The 18,925-nt window shown below is 37.7% G+C and overlaps 1 protein-coding gene across 2 annotated transcripts; it reads left to right on the top strand.

The window, feature by feature from the left end:
• Window positions 1-1,162: 1,162 nt before the first annotated feature.
• On the top strand, window positions 1,163-18,492 carry LOC129870812 (pyruvate dehydrogenase E1 component subunit alpha, mitochondrial-like). 2 transcript variants are annotated; one of them, XM_055945676.1, is made up of 8 exons: window positions 1,164-2,005; window positions 2,229-2,308; window positions 3,492-3,569; window positions 13,113-13,208; window positions 13,295-13,366; window positions 13,494-13,547; window positions 13,655-13,720; window positions 18,131-18,492. In XM_055945676.1, exons 1-8 carry the CDS (start codon window positions 1,321-1,323, stop codon window positions 18,173-18,175), a joined length of 1,176 nt encoding a protein of 391 aa, XP_055801651.1. In that variant the 5' UTR covers window positions 1,164-1,320; the 3' UTR covers window positions 18,176-18,492. The 2 variants fall into 2 exon arrangements, with proteins under 2 accessions (XP_055801652.1, XP_055801651.1); XM_055945677.1 differs by lacking the exons at window positions 13,113-13,208; window positions 13,295-13,366; window positions 13,494-13,547; window positions 13,655-13,720; window positions 18,131-18,492 and adding an exon at window positions 7,285-8,058 and having other exon boundaries at window positions 1,163-2,005.
• Window positions 18,493-18,925: the final 433 nt, after the last annotated feature.

Below are 18,925 nucleotides of genomic sequence, written 5' to 3'. Positions count from 1 at the left end.
CAAAACTACCCTCGAACTATTCGAAATACCTCACATATACCGTTCGTTTATTTTTGGGATCAAATATACCCTCACCGCTACTAAAGGAGACCACTAATACTCCTTCACTTAACGGTTGGCCAATTAAGTTAACGTGACAATGCCACATGGAAAAAATATCTATATGAACGGCCACATCAGCTTCTCTCCCTCGTCTTCTTTAGTTCAGGGATATTTTTGACCATTTTTTTTATAGTTTTAATTTTTTTTTCTAAATTTTCTACACCACCACATAATCCCTCCCTCCACAACCCCACCCATTTTTTTTAATTATTAATTATTATTTTTTTGATTTTTCTACAACACCAAATACCCCCAATACCCCGCTCCCCCCCCAAAAAAATTTAAATTTTTTAATTTTTTTTGAATTTTCTACACCACCACATACCTAGCCCCCATCCCCTCACCCTAAAAAAATTCTTAAATTTTTTTTAAAAGTTATTTTTTTAAATTTTTACACCACCCACTCCATAACCCCCTCCCACACTCCAGCACTCTCTCCAAAAATTTAAATTTTTAATCACTCAAATTTATAATTTTTTATAATAAATAAATAAAATATGAAGTAGATTGATTTCTTTTTACTCCACGACCTCACCTCCTTCACGACCTACACTCCATCACCCTCCAAAATAAGTGTTGAAAATTTTTCTTTTTTGATTCTCTATACTATTTCCAACAAAAATTTAAAACTTTAAAAAACAATTTTTTTGGGGGAGAAAGAGGAGGGTGGGGGAGTATGTGGTGTTGTAAAATATTCAAAAAAAATAATAATTAATAATTAAAAAAAATAGATAGGGTTGTGGAGAGAGAAAATATGTGGTGGTGTAGGAAATTTAGATAAAAAATTTAAAACTATAAAAAAAGGGGTTAAAAATACTCCTGAGCTAAGATGAAGAGTGAGAGAGGCTGACATGGCCGTCCATGTGGATAATTTTTTCAATATAGCACTGTCACGTTAGCTTAAATGGTCAATCGTTAAGTGAAGAAATATTAGTATTTCTGATAATGACGATGATATATTTGATCCCAAAAATAAATAAAGGATAAATATGAGCTATTTCGAATAGTTGAAATTAATTTTGATATTTTTCGTTAATTGATCAATAGAAATTAAAAAGAAAACAAGTTAAAGAAAAAGTTCCATTCTTTCTCAATTCAGTAGGCTGCTGAGATTCTCTACTCCACATTTTCCGGTTTCCTCACCAGTGCCGTTTCTCCACCTCTTCAGCTACAAAATCAACATTTCACATCCCACACTCACGGGATTCAACGATCAAGATGGCTTTATCCACTAATCGGACGGTAAATCAACTTCTAAAGCCTTTGACAGCCGCCATCTCCGCCACGCGCCGCCTATCGTCGGAATCCACTGCCACCATCACTGTGGAAACCAGCCTCCCGTTCACTGCCCACAAAATCGATCCTCCGTCACGCGCCGTTGAAACCACCCCTAATGAACTCATGAACTTTTTCAAAGACATGGTGGAGATGAGGCGTATGGAGATTGCCGCAGATTCGCTGTACAAAGCCAAACTCATCCGCGGATTCTGCCATCTCTACGACGGACAAGAAGCGGTTGCAATAGGCATGGAAGCTGCAATTACAAAAAAGGATTGTATCATTACGGCTTATAGAGATCACTGTATATTCCTTGCCCGTGGTGGAGGGTTATATGAGTCATTTGCGGAGCTAATGGGGAGAAAAGATGGTTGTTCCAAAGGGAAAGGAGGTTCGATGCATTTCTACAAGAAGGAGAGTGGATTTTATGGAGGTCATGGAATTGTAGGTGCTCAAGTTCCTCTAGGTATTGGACTTGCTTTTGCGCAGAAATATTCCAATGAGGACCATGTTACTTTTGCTATGTATGGTGATGGTGCTGCTAATCAAGGACAGTTGTTTGAGGCTTTGAATATGGCAGCTCTATGGGATTTGCCTGCTGTTCTAGTCTGCGAAAATAATCACTGTAAGAATTATAGTACTTTTTTTCCTTGTTTTGCAAGTAATACTATAAATGCATGTGCTTTATATTCTAATGAATTTGTTGACATTATGTGGTGCACCAAGTTTAGTTCTACAATAGCATTGATGTTCATGAAAAGGAAAAAATTATTGGTTCCTCAAATAAGTTGATGCAAAGATTGTGGATAAGCGCCTAGGACTATGCGTGATTGCTTTTGTTGATGCAGATGGAATGGGGACTGCAGAATGGAGGGCTGCAAAGAGTCCATCCTATTACAAAAGAGGGGATTATGTTCCTGGTTTAAAGGTGATACTCAGTCACATCCTGCAAATACATTGTTATGATTTGTAGACATAATTTAGATGTTCCCCTTTTTTGTTTTATGTGTTAAGTAGGTATCGGAGACTACCTTTTACATCAGATATCTAGAATGGCCAACTTCTCTCCAATTTGAAGCCTGGGAATGGGTGGATTATATGCTGTTAGATGAGAATTAAAATGTTGTGTTTGCAACTGTAATTTTAAAAAAAAAATCATATCTTAAAGATAATATAGCATAGAAATAGTAGTGTTATACTTGTTCTTTTACCATTAATTTTAACTCTCACTTGGGACTTCTTACTCCAGCTGTTCCAAGAGTCTCCGCTTGGTGAACCATCACATTGGAAATTCTTTAACTCTGTAGTTGTTTTATTGTGAATATATTCATAATAATACATGTATATACCCTTTTAGGTTATTGGTTCAGCAAAATGCTTTAGAACTCTAGAGAAAAAGTCTGCAGTTTTCTTACACCTCCACTAATCTACTCAGTACTTGTTATCACCTCGTACCTACCCAAGTACCTGGTAGCATTGTTCACCCATTCTTAGATAGTTAGAAAGACATCATCTAGTGTTTTCTTTCCTCTGTTGAGATTTGAACCATGCTCTCTCATGGCCCATTCAACTTCTGACGGTTGATCCACACTAAATTGTGAAATTCATTTAACATATATTTCAAAACCCATGAATGACAACTTTAACACTATAATTCTTATGCAAATTTTCAGCGGTTACATTTCCATGGATAAGTGTCATTATAAATTTGCATGTTTCGGCTAAGCAAAAATAATCTTCTTTAAAACTTCAACTATAAGCTATTCTTCTCTTCTATATTTATTGGTTTGCGAATGTCTTGCAAGGCTTACATCCCATTGGGGTCAAAGTGGAGTTGCATTTTTTCGCTATTTGGTGAACAAACAAGAGAGTATTTACTCTAGTTTTTATACTACAATATTGCGTATTTCTTGTTTGCATCATAAACATTGGTCTCTTTGCCACCCACATCTTCAACATAGAAGGAAGAAAGTAAAAAAAATATGAAAAATCTTTCTCTTACTGCAAATATAAAGACCCAATGAGATCATTCTAAGTGAGAATCGATACAAAGCTTCAGAAAAGAATGTAAGAGTATGCTAACAATGTTCTTCATTTTATGTTTCAAATAGGTGGATGGTATGGATGCCCTTGCTGTAAAACAAGCATGCAAATTTGCCAAGGAACACGCCCTTAAGAATGGACCAATTGTAAGTACATAGCATGTCTAAATTTCAGGATCGATATGCAGTAAGTTACCCTTATCTCATAAAAAAAAGGATTGATATGCAGTTGCATTTCACACGTGCTTAAGTGATAATAATGTCGCGTGTACGTACTACGTTGAAAGATGTTTTAAATACTAGATATTAGATACTCTTGGGGCTTCATAGATATTTCCACAAAGTTAACTGATTAGCTAGGTTGAGACAGGTAATATGAGAAAATTGGCAAGGCATGAGAGAAATGAACATGAGAATTGAGATGCTAGACATTTCAAATCACATGGCTTAGCAGTTGCAATATAGTCTTTTTTTACATAAATCTAGTTCCTTGACATGATACTATTCTGTATCTTCTGATTCTTTGTTTGATCTTTCATGGTCATAGAGCCCCTCTTTAGGAGACTTTGCTAGAGATAATTCTTTTCTCTCTGCTCTCCTTTCTTCTTTAAGAGAAGTTTCTGAAAAAATGTGTGTCGCTATATTAATGCTAGTACTTCTTCTAATATTGAAGGGAGGAAAGTGGCTGGAAGATATGAATGAGATACTAGACCTTTCAAATCAGATGGCTTAACAGTCATTATATTTTATTTATTTCCGTAAAACATTCTAGTGTCTTGATGCTATTCTGTGTTTTATGGTTGGGACAATACATGAGATGTTTCCCAAAGTAGGCTGATTTTGCCTCGATGAGCTTTAACTATCGAGTGGTCCTATTTCCTCCTTTACTACTTTGAACAGATATCAATACCTCATTATAAGGCTAGATAAAGGAGAGTGAGATGCAGTGTTTTGGATGGGGAAGGGTGACAAGGGAGTAGCGAGGCGCTCGCCTTTTTGAATTGAGGCGCCAATTAATACCATATTCTTAAAATATTTAATTGCATAGATAAATATCCAAAATCTCAATAGCAATAGCATATATTAGCAAATATTTCAATTCAAAAACTAATAGTAGATACTAAAAGACTAGAACTTGAATGATTCAATAATTCATAAGACAATTGACAAACAATGCTAGAGCTCTAAAAGTCTATTCTTCTTCAAGATTATCAAAATCTTGAAGATCAACATCCACTTCATTATGATTATATTCATCTTCCTCCTCCTCGGATTCTTCATCAATTAGTATCCAAGATGTCCTACTTGAACTTGTAGATGTAGTTTGTACTCCTTTGCCCTTGTCAAGTGCCCTTGATCTTGAAGGAATTCCCCTAAGGCCATAGATACTCTCGTCAGCTCCAATTGCCGTAGCAACAGTACCCCAAGTAAGATCACCTTCCTCATAGACTAGTTCATCTTCTTGATCTTCTGGGCATCCAACCAACCTTTCATTTGCCTCGTCAATATAATCCAAGGCAATTGCATCAATGGTATCACGAGTATCATAATGACATTTCAATGTTCTATTGTACTTAATGTACACTAGATCATTGAGACTCGATAGTGCAAGCCTATTTCTCTTTTTAGAATGAATCTGCGCATAAGTAGTAGATATTAACTAACAAATACTACTAATAATATAATATGGATATTTGGATATAAAAATATTCTTCTTACGTGTTCAAACACACTCCAATTTTGCTCACATCCGGATGAGCTACAAGTTAGACTTAAACACTTTCATGGCAAACTTTTGCAAGTTTGGAGTTTGACTACCAAATAGTGACCATCATTCAACTATAAAATAAATAAATTTAAAGGTTAATAATAAGTATACATAAGTCAAATAACTTAAGTAAAGCTATAGTATAAAGAACTAAATCAACTCACTTACCCGGTGACCTTGTGTCTTTGGCTCTTTGAGTCTGACCACAACCAAACAGTCCACCATTTTGTACCTAGGAAGCTCAGTGACTAGTAAATCTTGTGTTGCTATATCGGGGTTCATCTTCTCAACACATGCATGATAACTCGTCCACGCATCTTGATGTATAGTGCCATCTTTATGTGCTTTATAAAACAATCCTGGGTTTAAAATATGGCCTGCAGCATGCAAAGGCCAATGGAGTTGGTCAGTCCACCTTGCATCAATAATTTCAAACACCTTCTCATATAGCTTCTTAACTCCACCAAAGGCCCGCTCAGTAGTTTCCTTCGCTCTATTCATTGCTTCGTAAATATAGCCCATTGGTGGTTTTTTCTCCCCATCCACCAAACGAAGCACTGTTGTCAAAGGACCACAAATTTTGAGTGCCCGAACAACATCATTCCAAAAGTGGGTAGAAATAAGAAGGTTGACAACATCTTTTCCCCAAGTTTCCTTTGCAAATCTACTTGAGTCCATACGTTGAGAAGATTAGCATTCTCAAATTTTTCTTTTAACTGTACTTAGCTCTCAAAGTCAAGTAGGTCGTTGCAAATCTTGCCCTGGCCGGTTTCACCAAATTTCTTTCATTGGTGAATTTTCTCATCAAGTTCAACAACAATGACCTTTGACTAATGTAAGAATGGATCTTGATGACCTTCTTAAAAACTGTTAAAGTAATATAATTACGGTAATTAGTATCTAATAAATATTAAATATTAACTTTAAAGAAAGTTAGAGGATATGAGAGTGATATTACCCGAAGCATATGGGTTATTCTTGAATATGCCACCAAACATCAAATTGATGCAATGAGCAGCACATGGAGTCCAATAAATCTGTGGGTACACACCCATCATCATGCTTCCTGCTTTAACATTCTCACTAGCATTATCGGTGACAACTTGTACAACATTTTCCGGTCCGATTCTTTTAATAGTGTTCTTGAACAAGTTCTACATTTTGGTAGAATCGGTAGATTCATTGCTAGCATCAATAGAACCAAGAAACACTCTACCGATTGGAGAATTCACTAAAATATTGATGATCATTTTACCATTTTGTGCCGTCCATTTGTCCATCATAATGGACCATCCAAACTTAGTCCATTGGACTCTATGCTCATTAACAATTTTGTCAACTTTCTTCACCTCTTTTTTTAGGTGAGTAACTCTTACTTCATGGAAGGTAGGAGGCTTCATTCCGGGGCCATATTGTCCTACTGCCCTAATGAATTTATCAAATGATTTGTAATTAACACAATTAAAAGTGAGCCCCACATCATACATCCATAATGCAAAAACACTTACCGTACGCTCCCTTAGAACTTTCTTGGTTTCATCAAATCCTGCTCCCTTTTCAAAGCCTCCTTTTTGTTGTGATTTTTGTGAAAAATAGAAATTGAGAAGACCTTTCGTCACTTGCTACCCCGTGGATGATGCACTTCCACTAGAAGACATCTTTTGAGTTTTTGAGGGAGGCATCATTTCACCATATTCATCCATATCATCATCATCAATATTAACCACATGTTCTTCTTGCTGCCTCACTTGAAATCTCGGATTACTCGCCATTTTATTTTCTACATAAGCTCTTATTTCTTCTCTAACTTCCGGCGGACATTTTGGATATTGTTTTACATTTCTATTTCCACCCATCAAATGTTGCTTGTGTCGAGTAATACCACCATTATAAGTAACTTTTCAAAACATACATATTACCAAATTTTTGTTGGTCCTTGCATACCATAATTCCATCCAATGTCCTTTTTGTTAGCATCGGATGCCATTGAAATAACTATTTATGAACAAATAAATACTATGTTAATTAGTGTAAAACTAAATTGATTATGAGAGAAATAAATAGAGAAAAATTAATTTTTTTAAATGTTGGCAGATTGCTGCAGCTACAACAGTGACTCAAAACTCAGTCCCAAAAATAAAACAGAGACAAGAAAAACAGAGAGAGGCGCAGAACACTGTGCCTGAGTCGAAGAAAGAAACTGAAGAAAAAAACGAGAAGAAGAAAGAAGAAGAAGAAAGAAGCAGAGAAGAAGAAAAATAAAGAACTGAAGAGAAGAACATACCTGTTGAGACTTGAGAAATTGCTGAAGAAGAAAGACAACTTGAGCAAGAGGAGAGGAACTGATGCGCGACTTGTGCGAAGAAGATGAAGGAAACTGATGTGCGACTTGTGCAGCAAAAAAACCCTAAAATTTTCTTTTATTTAATAAAGCAGTTCATTTTTTAAAACAAATTCAAAAGGCGCGCCTTTCTCGCCATCGCCTCGCCATGTCGCCTCTCGTCATTCATCGACTATTGGATCTCGCCTCGCCTAGAAGAGAAAAGGCGACAGGGCATCGCCTCGCCTCGCCATCTCGCCGCTGGCAAGAGGCGCTCGCCTTTTAGAACCCTGGTGAGATGGAATAAGGGGAGTTAAATTTTATCATTTTAATTATTTTGCACTTCTTTTGGTCTTTTCGTTTTCTTTCTAATCACGTGTTGTTCTCTTCCATGTTCATATCCACATCAAAAAATGCCTCTGGCCACCTGAAAATCAACATCCTTAACAGGCCAACGACCCATCTCCACATCCGCACCTTGAACCACTATTAAACACCAGTTTCTTCCACTTTCATCCCTCCACTGGTCACATTTATCAAGATGACGAACAGAAACATATAAAGAGTTCTAATCATCAAGGTTTAACCATTCAAGGTTCTATTTGGTGTTATGAATTTTCACTCAAAAGTTTAGATGCCTTTAATGGTTTTGGCGCCTTTTTTTTCTTCTGCATTTATAAAGTTGGCAGTGATCACTCAAGTGGTTTTGTGCAGTGGTGGCTCTGTGACAGTCTGATAGAGTAGTGGTTATTGTGAAGCAAGAAGATAACAACAGGTGGTTCTTGTAAAAGGTGAGAAAGAAATTAGAGAGGAGGTTGGTGGAGGTCGCATCAAATGTTTTTGGAGTGGAGGAAGGTTGTGGCAGAAGCGACTGTGTTTGAGTTCTATGGCGGTGGTATGGCAGTAGAAGAGTGGCGGTGGAGGAGGGATGGTGTGTTAGAGTCAAGGGGGCATAAGTGGGTTTGATCCGGGGCAAGAAAGAAAAATGTGGGGGGTTGGGTGGGGAGAGCTCCACGGAGGAGGTTTGGTAGCTGAAGGGGATGGCGTTGGAGGAGAGGTAGTGTATTAGAGTTAATGGGCAACATGTGGATTTGATTTGGGGTATGAACGAGAGGGGAGGGGGAGAGCTAAAACTAACCTTTAACTTTTGTAAATTTTAAGAAGTCGAGAAAAAGAAAAATTACATGTCAATCAAGGGTTTATGCATGTTATGTACAACCTTTATTAAAATGGAAAAGGGTCAAAAATGCCTTTGAGCTATGCGAAATTTAACAAAAATGCCCTTAGTTATAGTTTGGTCTAATAAAACCCCTGCCATTAATAGTTTGGTCCAGAAATGCCCCTATTGCTAATAGTTTGGTCCAAAAAGGCCCCTATTGTTACAAAATGCGTGGAAGACCTCCCACAACCTCATCCAATTACTCCCATAAGCACTTTTTGACCTCATCTAAGCCCGATTGTGGAGCATAAACACTAATGATATTCAAAGTATGCCCTCGCCGTGTCATCTCGTCTTTTATCGCCTTTTTGATCTCGTCTCGCCTCATCTCACCTCGCAAGGAATAGGCGACAAGGCCTCGCGTTGCCTCACCAAAGGCGATAAGGCGCTCGCCTTTCACAACCCTATTTCGGTGACTACTTTCTTATTTGTGTAGGGTCGTGCCATCATTTCGGCCCTATCCATATAATTTCTCCTTATTAGTAGGGTCGTGCTGTCATTTCGACTCTACCCATATAATTCTCTTTCTCAGTAGGATTTTGCCATTATTTCAACCCTACCCACATAATTTTATTTCTCAAATTATGACCACTTTCAGCCATCAAATCTAATAATCCGGCGCATGAGCATGTTTAGATCAGTATTACAATGACTTTCTTGTTTAAGATCTACTCATCTCTTGATTTCAAGATGATCCACGTATTTTATATTGGATTTCAAGCACTTTTTAGCGACTATTGCATTATTTTCGATAGATTTGAGTTTTTTTGTAGTGTTTTCTTTTTGTTTCAAATTTTCTTTTGCCAAAAAGGGGTATACTCAGATATTTGGGTTGGATTATAGTGATATTTTCTCTCCTGTGGTTAAGATAGCACATGTACGCTTTTTTTTCTATCTATGGTTGTCGTTCTCCATTGGCCTTTTAATCCATTGGATATTAAGAATGTTTTTCTCCACAGTGATCTTGAGGGAGGTGTATATGGAGCAACCACCTGGTTTTGTTGCTCATGGAGAGTCTGGTAGCCTTGTATGTCGATTGTTAAGTCACTTTATGGTCTAAAACAGTATTCTCAAGCTTGGTTTGGGAAGTTTAACACTGTAATTCAGGAAATTATTACTTTGTGTTTTATTGACATTATGCATCAAGTCTAGTTTTTCATGAAAAGAATAAGCACATTAACATTGACTGTCAATTTTGTGAATCGAGTGATCAACTTGTAGATATCTCACCAAGCCCCTCATCGGTCCTCGTATTAATTACATTTGTAACAAGCCAGGTACATATGACTTGTATGCACTAGCTTCAGGGAGAATGTTAGAATAGGAATAGGAACAAGAATAATATATACAATCCTACTTAGAATAGGAATAGGATAGGAATAATATATAGAACCCTACTTGGAAAAGGACTTTAACGTAGTGTCCTAGTTGGAAAAGGAGTCGAATATAGTGTTTATAAATAGAGCCTTAATGTAATAATGTAGAGACACAATTCAATAATATTTTTCTCCTATATTTCTCATACATAGATAAGCTGGAAGTTGGGGACTATTGAAGGTGAGAAGAGGGATGAAATTAAGAAGTAAAAACGAGGAAAGCAGGGTGGGTTATGGTGGAAGGTTCCATTAGAGCTTTTGAAGTTTTTTGATTTTTGGTTAGTCCTGTTTGAATCTTCTTTGCTGCTACTATGATGGGGTTTAATTTGTTATTTTGGTGTGTAGATGGTATAGGATGAAGAAGACTAGGGGTTTGGACCTTCTCTCTTTTTTTTTCTTGTATTATTTTATTGTGTTTATTCACTTTATCTTGTGATATACGTCAAATTGTCAGTTGTTCATTTAACACATCACGAAGTGATTGTATTTCATGTGCAAGGTTTGCTGGATTCTGGTGTTCATGAGACACACTTAGGCATGGTCACCAGGATAGTTAAGGTGTCTAACTGGTAGTTGGTGGTAACATTAAGAGCTATCCATGTCTTTTACCGAAATTTTATTTCATAACACATCAGAAAGTGATTGTACTTCATGCGGGAGGTCTGCTGGATTCTGGTGTTCACATGACACACTTATGCCAATAAGAGGTATCTAAACGGTCACCAGGATAGTTAAGGTGTCTAACTAGCCGTTGGTGGTGACATTAAGGGCTATCGACGGCAAAAACGATAGCTTTTGAACGCCTCTATGCTGAACTAGAAGAAAAAGGTGGGGATAGGAAATTGTTCAAGCTAGCCAGGGCGCGGGCGAGAAAGGAACGCGATGTGGATCAAGTGAAGTGTATTAAGGACGAGCATGGAAAAGTATTGGTAGAAGAGACTCTCATTAAACAGAGGTGGCAGTCATACTTCCATAAACTCTTGAATGACGTAGGGGACAGAGACTTTGTATTGGGAGATTTGGAACATACAGAGAGGCGTCGCAATTTTGGATATTGCAGGAGTATTAAGGTCGAAGAGGTTAAGGGTGCTGTTCGTAGGATGCGCTGGGGAAGAGCAACCGGACCTGACGAGATTTCTGGGGAATTTTGGAAGAATGCCAGCTTGGTAGGTTTGGAGTGGCTGACTAGGTTATTTAATGTCATCTTTAAAACGGCAACGATGCCCGAAGAATGGAGGTCGAGTGTAATGATCCCTCTATACAAAAACAAAGGGGATATCCAGAGTTGCAACAACTATAGAGGTATCAAGTTACTAAGCCACACTATGAAAGTGTGGGAAAGAGTGGTGGAGATGAGGGTGAGGAGAGGCGTGTCTATTTCAGAGAACCAGTTCGGATTTATGCCGGGACGCTCAACTACAGAAGCCATCCATCTTATGAGGAGACTGGTGGAGCAATATAGGGAGAGGAAAAGGGACTTGCATATGGTATTCATCGACTTAGAAAAGGCCTACGATAAAGTTCCAAGAGAGATACTATGGAAATGTTTGGAGGCTAAAGATGTACCTGTGGCATACATTAGGGTGATCAAGGACATGTATGAGGGAGTCAAAACCAGGGTAAGGACAGTAGGAGGGGACTCAGAGCATTTCCCAGTTGGGATGGGGTTGCATCAAGGATCAGCTCTAAGTCCATTTTTATTTGCCTTGGTAATGGATGCATTGACGCGACAAATTCAAGGTGAGGTGCCATGGTGTATGCTTTTCGCGGATGACATAGTCCTGATTGATGAGACTCGTAGTGGAGTTAATGCTAAGATGGAGGATTGGAGACATACCTTGGAGTCTAAAGGGTTTAAGCTGAGTATGACCAAGACAGAGTACTTAGAGTGCAAGTTTAGTGAGACACCTCAGGAGGTTGGCGTGGAAGTTAAGCTTGGTGCCCAAGCTATTCAAAAGAGAAGTAGTTTCAAGTATCTTGGGTCTATCATGCAAGGCAGCGGGGAAATTGACGATGATGTCACACATCATATTGGGGCAGCGTGGATGAAATGGAGGCTCGCTTCCGGAGTGCTATGCGATAAGAAGGTGCCACCACAACTTAAGGGCAAATTCTACAAAGTGGTGGTTAGACCGGCTATGTTGTATGGGGCAGAGTGTTGGCCAGTTAAGATCTCTCACATTCAAAAGATGAGAGTTGCCGAGATGAGAATGTTGAGATGGATGTGTGGTCACACCAAGAGCGACAGGATTAGAAATGAGGCTATTCGGGACAAGGTAGGAGTGGCCTCGGTGGAAGACAAGATGCGGGAAATGCGACTGAGATGGTTTGGGCATGTGAAGAGGAGAGACACAGATGACCCAGTGAGAAGGTGTGAGAGGTTGGCTATGGATGGCTACAGAAGAGGTAGGGGTAGGCCGAAGAAGTATTGGGGAGAGGTGATTAGACAGGACATGGCTCAGTTACAGCTTACCGATGACATGACCTTAGATAGGAGGCTGTGGAGGACCCGCATTAGGGTAGAAGGCTAGTACATAGTCTCGTTATTCTTCCCTATTCATAGGCGCACTAGCACATTACAATTCCTTGTACTCTCATTTCTGCTATTTCTGTTACTATTTATTGCTTTCAGTACTTTTGATTACTCTATTTTATCTGTGATGCCTTCGTGATTTATTTTTCTATAGCGCTTTGAATTTTTTTAACTTTATCTGACCCCCTTTTCCGCTTTTTTTTGAGCCGAGGGTCTCTCGGAAACAGCCGTCCTACTTTGGTAGGAGTAAGGTCTGCGTACAATCTACCCTCCCCAGACCCCACGTTGTGGGATTTCACTGGGTTGTTGTTGTTGTTGTTGTACTCATGTCATTGTTTATTGAAGGTCTTGCAATTCAATTTACAATAACAACATACCCCGTGAAATCCCAAATTCAATTTGTTTTTCCAATTTATTGATTTCATTCTTTCCATATCATGTTAGTTTGATGTTCTCCCTTTTTGTGTGGTTCAGATTCTTGAAATGGACACCTACAGGTACCATGGTCACTCAATGTCTGATCCTGGAAGCACCTACCGTACACGTGACGAGATTAGTGGTGTTCGACAGGTAAATATATTCTTTAAGACTCCCTGACATATCTGAACGTGCAGATAACTTAAGTATCCTGATATAGTTATCTTTCAACTTTACAGGAACGTGATCCTGTTGAAAGAATTAGGAATCTCATATTAGCCCATGATATAGCCACTGAGAAGGAGCTGAAGGTAAGTTTTCATGTCATAATGAAGTTTGAAACCTGGAAACCAAATGTGCAACAATAGATTGATTATGTGGTTCTTGACCTATAAAATGCTGCTAAACTATTTTTTAACTATATATTCTCCTGCCCAGGATATCGAGAAAGAAAAGAGGAAAGTGGTAGATGAAGCCATTGCTAAAGCAAAGGTGAGAAGAATGCTGCCAGTTTTGTCTAATTCGTCATAATTGAAGAATAGTAGGGAATTGTTTTAAAGCTTAATGGCCAGTTACTGATTGCTCATATTTATTTTCAGGAAAGCCCCATGCCTGATCCTTCTGATCTGTTTACTAATGTTTATGTGAAAGGGTTTGGAGTTGAGGTGCGTAGTTGTTTTTACCTCTTTGTTATACTATACTAATTCTAGAGAACTTACAGCTGCCCCCCCCCCCCAAAAAAAATAAAAAAAAAGAAAAAGAAAAAATAAAAAATAAAAAATAAAAAATAAAAAATAAATAAATAAAAGAAACAAAGAGTCCTGAGAAATGTAGTGGATTGGTTACATGTGCCAATTATATTTGTTAGAACACGTGTTAAGACAGTTAGACAAGTGATACTTTAAATAACACTTAGATGGTATGTTGGTGGATTATCAAATGCGTTGTATATGTGTCACGCCCTGAGTCTACATCCTAAGCGTGGTTGGCACTAGGAAAACCATTGCTGGTCCCAAGTGGTATGTTAGCCTGACTGACTATTAAGCTAAGGGCTAAACCCAAATGCAGAAGCTTAAAAAAAGAGCATTTATAACACTTTAAGTAAAACTCATGCATCTCGATTATTCTTAAAGTAAGAATCTATAAATAACTCTAAAATAGAAGGAAATAATGTTTAAACATCAAACAGTAATAACTGAATTGACTCTCTAACTTTGTGTATGAAGCCTCTAATAATTAAAGATAGGTGCCAGGACAGGAACCCACAACTACCTCTAATAACTACTAAATATTGGAAGTAAAAACTGAAAAGGAGTCCTATGAAAGCAAGGAGGTCTCACCAAAAGCTAACGAAGTATGATCTCAACAGAGCGCCTGTTGATGATCCTGAATACCCGCGTCTGCATCATAAAATGATGCAGCGTCGAAAGACGTCAGTATATGGAATGTACGGTATGTAATATAGCTGATTGAAACAATAATTGCACTGAATATTCAACTGAAGAAATGCTGAAAATAACTTGACTGAAAGTAAGCATGCAAGTGTAATGAAACCTCAAAGCTTTACAAATGAAAAACAGGCAATAAATACAACTCTTAAAGTAATACTTTTCTTTTCTTGGGAAGTTGTTCTTACCGTCAACCATCACTATGAGCCTCGTGATGGTACGACATACTGCTCATGTTGTCAGAGCCGTCCAATACCTTGCTAGGATAAGGGACACAAACTCAACTCATGGATCTATCTAAAAAGTCCTTATCAGGGACTATAGTGAGGAGTCGCCCAAACCAACGCCACGATCCTATCCTATGTTGCCTACACAGTTTATAGGGTTTGAGTTATCTGAACTCTTACCCAAATCTGTGCACAATACTACTCTCAAACACATGCAGTAATGCTCATATAATATCTCTGTGAGTAAATACTCAAAATACTCCTCTGAAGTCACATTGAACTTTACTTTAACTGACTGAAACTTCTTTCTCAAACTCTTTATGCTTCCTTAAAATAGACATGATTTTCTCAATACAAATAATGCATTTGAAACTACCCAAGTTTCCTCAAAACTCATTCTCAATAATAATGCATAATACTTAAACTCTAAAAAATATGCATAATGAATAGTTACTTAAACTCTAAAAAATATGCATAATGAATAGTAATGCAAAACTTCAAAATTTTTAGCTAAAGAAGGTTCATGTGAGAAATAAACATGAACAATAATCCAAGGATCAGAATTTATGAGAAACACAATCTCAACGAAAATACATAGAACTCAATAAAAGGAATGACTCACTCAAAAACTTCAACAAGACTTGGGTCAAGACCCTAGCTTATACATTTATTGACTGAATTTAGATGTAGGGCGTGAGGACGTACTTAGTCTAACATTGAGTGGCCTTACATACCTAGAAGAACAAGATTCTTGAAGGACTTGAAGAACACGCTCGAAATCCTAGCTTTTCTCCTCTTGAAACCTTGCTCTAAGTCTTGAGAGTGATTATGAGAGGAAAAGGGTCGAATGGTATTGTTAAGGGACTTAATTAGGTGTAAAATCGTTGAGGTTTAGGCTTAGAAAGGGTGATAAAAGACGGAATTACCCTCATTAAAATCTGATTGGGTCTGTCTACGGGACTTCTATGGGCCGTAGAAACTTCTACGGGCCATAGAAGCTTCTCGTAGAAAGTTGGCTGAGATTTTGAAGTTTGGACTTATGGACCCTTTCTACGGGTCGTGTACCTTTCTATGGACCGTCCTGTACGTCTCTGTAGAAAAGGTATTGAGATTGCGGTTCTCTGAAGTTGGGTTTATGGGACCTTCTACGGTCCGTAAATCCTTATACGGGTCGTAGTCCACACTCGTGGATAAGTACTGGGACTGGGTTTTTGGGACTTTGATCTACGGATCAAGTCTACGGCTCGTACTAAGTTCCACGGCCTGTACACTTGGTCCATAAATCTCAGATCCCTTTATTGATTTCAGGGGTCTGGTTCCACGAGCCCAACTACGGTCCGTGGTTACTTCTACGGGCCATAGATGGTGTTCGTAAATCCGACTTCATGGAAATTTTCAAGTCCTTCTCTATGCTTTTGTGATCTGATCTAAGCTAGAATATTTGGGGTGTTACAATATGTTTGCTATCTCAAGCTAAGTTGCTTGGACTCTTCACTTTCGGTGCCTCATCATTGTTGACACAACGTGGGTGTGAGATCCGACATCTGGTCAACCGGTTTTGGGTACATTGACCAAATTCAAGCGAGAAATTCTGGACAGATTCAATGAAATTTGTAATCAGAACAAAAAACTAAGGTGAAATTGAAGAAAGTGGGATACCTTTTATTTATTAATTTTTGTTGTAATTCCCTTCCTTTTATCTCCTTTCAAGATTCTCGTTTTGATCAATATTTTCTCCTCAATTATTTCTTGATCACTAATTCCATATTGTGATAGTCACAATATGGAGGTGGTTATTTTCTCTTCTCTTTGATTCTGCTTGTTATGTGCTGAAGCTTATTTGACGCTTGCTCGTGTCATGGATAGGATGTGTGGTTGGAATTAGCATTAGGAGAAGTTGGAAGACTGATTACTTAGTATTAGACAAAGCTTATTTTTATTGAAGAGATGAATTACTGTTATTAACAGTGATTACTCTGTGCCAAAACCTATGGAGGACACAAAGCCATGTTTATAGCTTCTCATGTATAAGATTGTGCAACTTCCGTGAATTGTTCAACGAGGTTTTAGCAACCAACAACCTCAGGCTTGGTCCTCAATATTTAATTTAGATCAACAACAACAACAACAACAACGAACCCAGTGTGATCCCACCATGTGGGGTCTGGGGAGGGTAGAGTGGATATTTAATTTAGATCGTTTGAGAATAATATTGTTTATGGTATGTTGTAGTGGTGGACTAACTCAGAAAAAGGTGTTGGCAGACACAGTTATTGATCCTCAAGTAGGGGAGATCGTTATGAGAAAATTGAAAGAGAACTTGTCCGACATAAATCTTGCCTTATCACCAAACAAGGAAACAATTTTAAAAAGGAGGGTTTGAGGGAACTTGTCCCACATTGATAGACATTGTGTTCTCCATATTATCCGCTAGTTTTTGAGTAAGGCTCTCTAATTTAGCCTATATCAATTGGTATTAGTGTGGAACTTATATGCCCAATTCCCCCCCCCCCCCCCCAAACCCAAGCCAACTCAGTACATCAAGCTGGTCTGGGCTTCTTTTGCTCAATTTTTATCCCATCGAGTCACTTACTCTGCCCCACTCATATTTCTTAGTCTATGGACCATCTATTTACTCTTAAGTTCATTTATCAGCTGGTTGAGCTTACTCTTTCTAAGAGAAGTCCAAGCCCACTATCCAGCTTTTTGAGCCACCTCTTCAAAGAAGAAAACAAAAAGAATGTCTCCCAAAGAAAAACAAACAATAAAAGTTGAAAGAATTATTCAGTTCACGTGTAAACTGGTACTATAGATAACCTTTGACTAGTCTATTCTCACAATCACAGGTCTGATTTAAAGCCACACGTGATACTCAAAAATCGAATTAGAGATGCGAGAGTGTTGAGTTATATAGGTATTCCACATTGGACATAAAAAGATATCCAAAAGTTTGTAAATGTTTTGGAGCATTTTACCTTTACTTAAGATTTAGTTTTGGGTTGGATGTTCAAATTCTTTGATAGTTCTTGTATCGACTTAGTTGTGTTAGTTCCTTATAAATATTACAGCAGCTTGTGGTCTTCCAGAAGCCATCAGATGATTTTTCTGTGCTTGGGAAGTCTTATAATGATGGCTATAGTAGGTGGAACTGTTTATTTTATGATAGAAAAGTGTTGTTACTTTAGGTTTGGGAGGTGACTTTGTACAGTAGAAAAAAGTGATTTGCTTTGTTACAAGGAGAGATATAGATTGTGATTACACAGAGTAAAAGAAATATGCCTAATAGCAAATAAAGAATGTTCTATGAAAGATGGTCTTTTTAGGACAACTCTGTTGTGAGTGAATCACTAGTTTCTGAATGTTTAAATGACAAGGACTAATAGGTGGGTATGCTTTTCAGGTCTGTGGTGCAGATAGGAAAGAAGTCAGAGCCACACTACCATGAGACAAACAATATGGTTGCAATTTTGATTAGTGTGTTGCTTGGATGCTGGAGGAAAGAAAGAACTGCAGACAACAAGAGTATCGATGACAAAAGCTTGTATTTTTACTGATTTCATATAATATTGAAATGGTTTATCTTTACTGTAGGAAATGGTTCTTGGTTAATGTTGTTTGGCTTTTGCTGCAGATACTTGGCCTCTGATCATGTTTTTTTGTTGACATAATTGCCGTTTCATATAGTAATAAAACTGATCATGCAATAACTATTTGCAGCTTGAGCTGTTTTGAGTCTTTAATGTTATTACCTCAATTCTCTCATGGTGGCTCTATATATTTGTATTGAAGAGTTGTTTATTTGAGGGAAGAGATGTTAGCTAGACTGCGTTAGTCACCATAAAGTATTCTGTGTTTGCAATTTGGTGTTTGAGGTAGGGTAGTGAAGGTAAGAAGGAATTTTACATTTCATGACAATGATAATTTTTTAATTATAAGGACTAAAAGTGATTATTTATGAATTTTATCTCATGACATAAAGTAGAGGTAGGTAAGAGAGATTTCAACTTAGCTTTAGGCCTTTTCATTTTTATCATTTTTTTTCATTGTACATATTTATTTTTCTTAGTTGACTCTCTCTTCCTGGGTCCATTATTTATAAAAAGCTTGAAGGGACTTTCGTATATACTGTTATTTTCCGCTTCTTTTTCAACCAACAACGAGAGATTTGTCGTGATCTAAAACAGAATTGAAAAAT

This window comes from Solanum dulcamara, chromosome 10 (genome assembly GCF_947179165.1).
Source record: "Solanum dulcamara chromosome 10, daSolDulc1.2, whole genome shotgun sequence".
In the NCBI taxonomy this organism is placed as follows: domain Eukaryota; kingdom Viridiplantae; phylum Streptophyta; class Magnoliopsida; order Solanales; family Solanaceae; genus Solanum; species Solanum dulcamara.
This window is presented reverse-complemented; position numbering and strand designations above follow the sequence as displayed.

Bases quoted from the DNA above. Each gene is read 5' to 3' on its own strand.
- LOC129870812 (XM_055945676.1), top strand. From the start codon at position 1,321: ATGGCTTTATCCACTAATCGGACGGTAAATCAACTTCTAAAGCCTTTG. The intron at 2,006-2,228 runs GTAAGAATTATA...TTGTTGATGCAG, and splicing joins AGTCTGCGAAAATAATCACT to ATGGAATGGGGACTGCAGAA. The intron at 2,309-3,491 runs GTGATACTCAGT...TGTTTCAAATAG, and splicing joins ATTATGTTCCTGGTTTAAAG to GTGGATGGTATGGATGCCCT.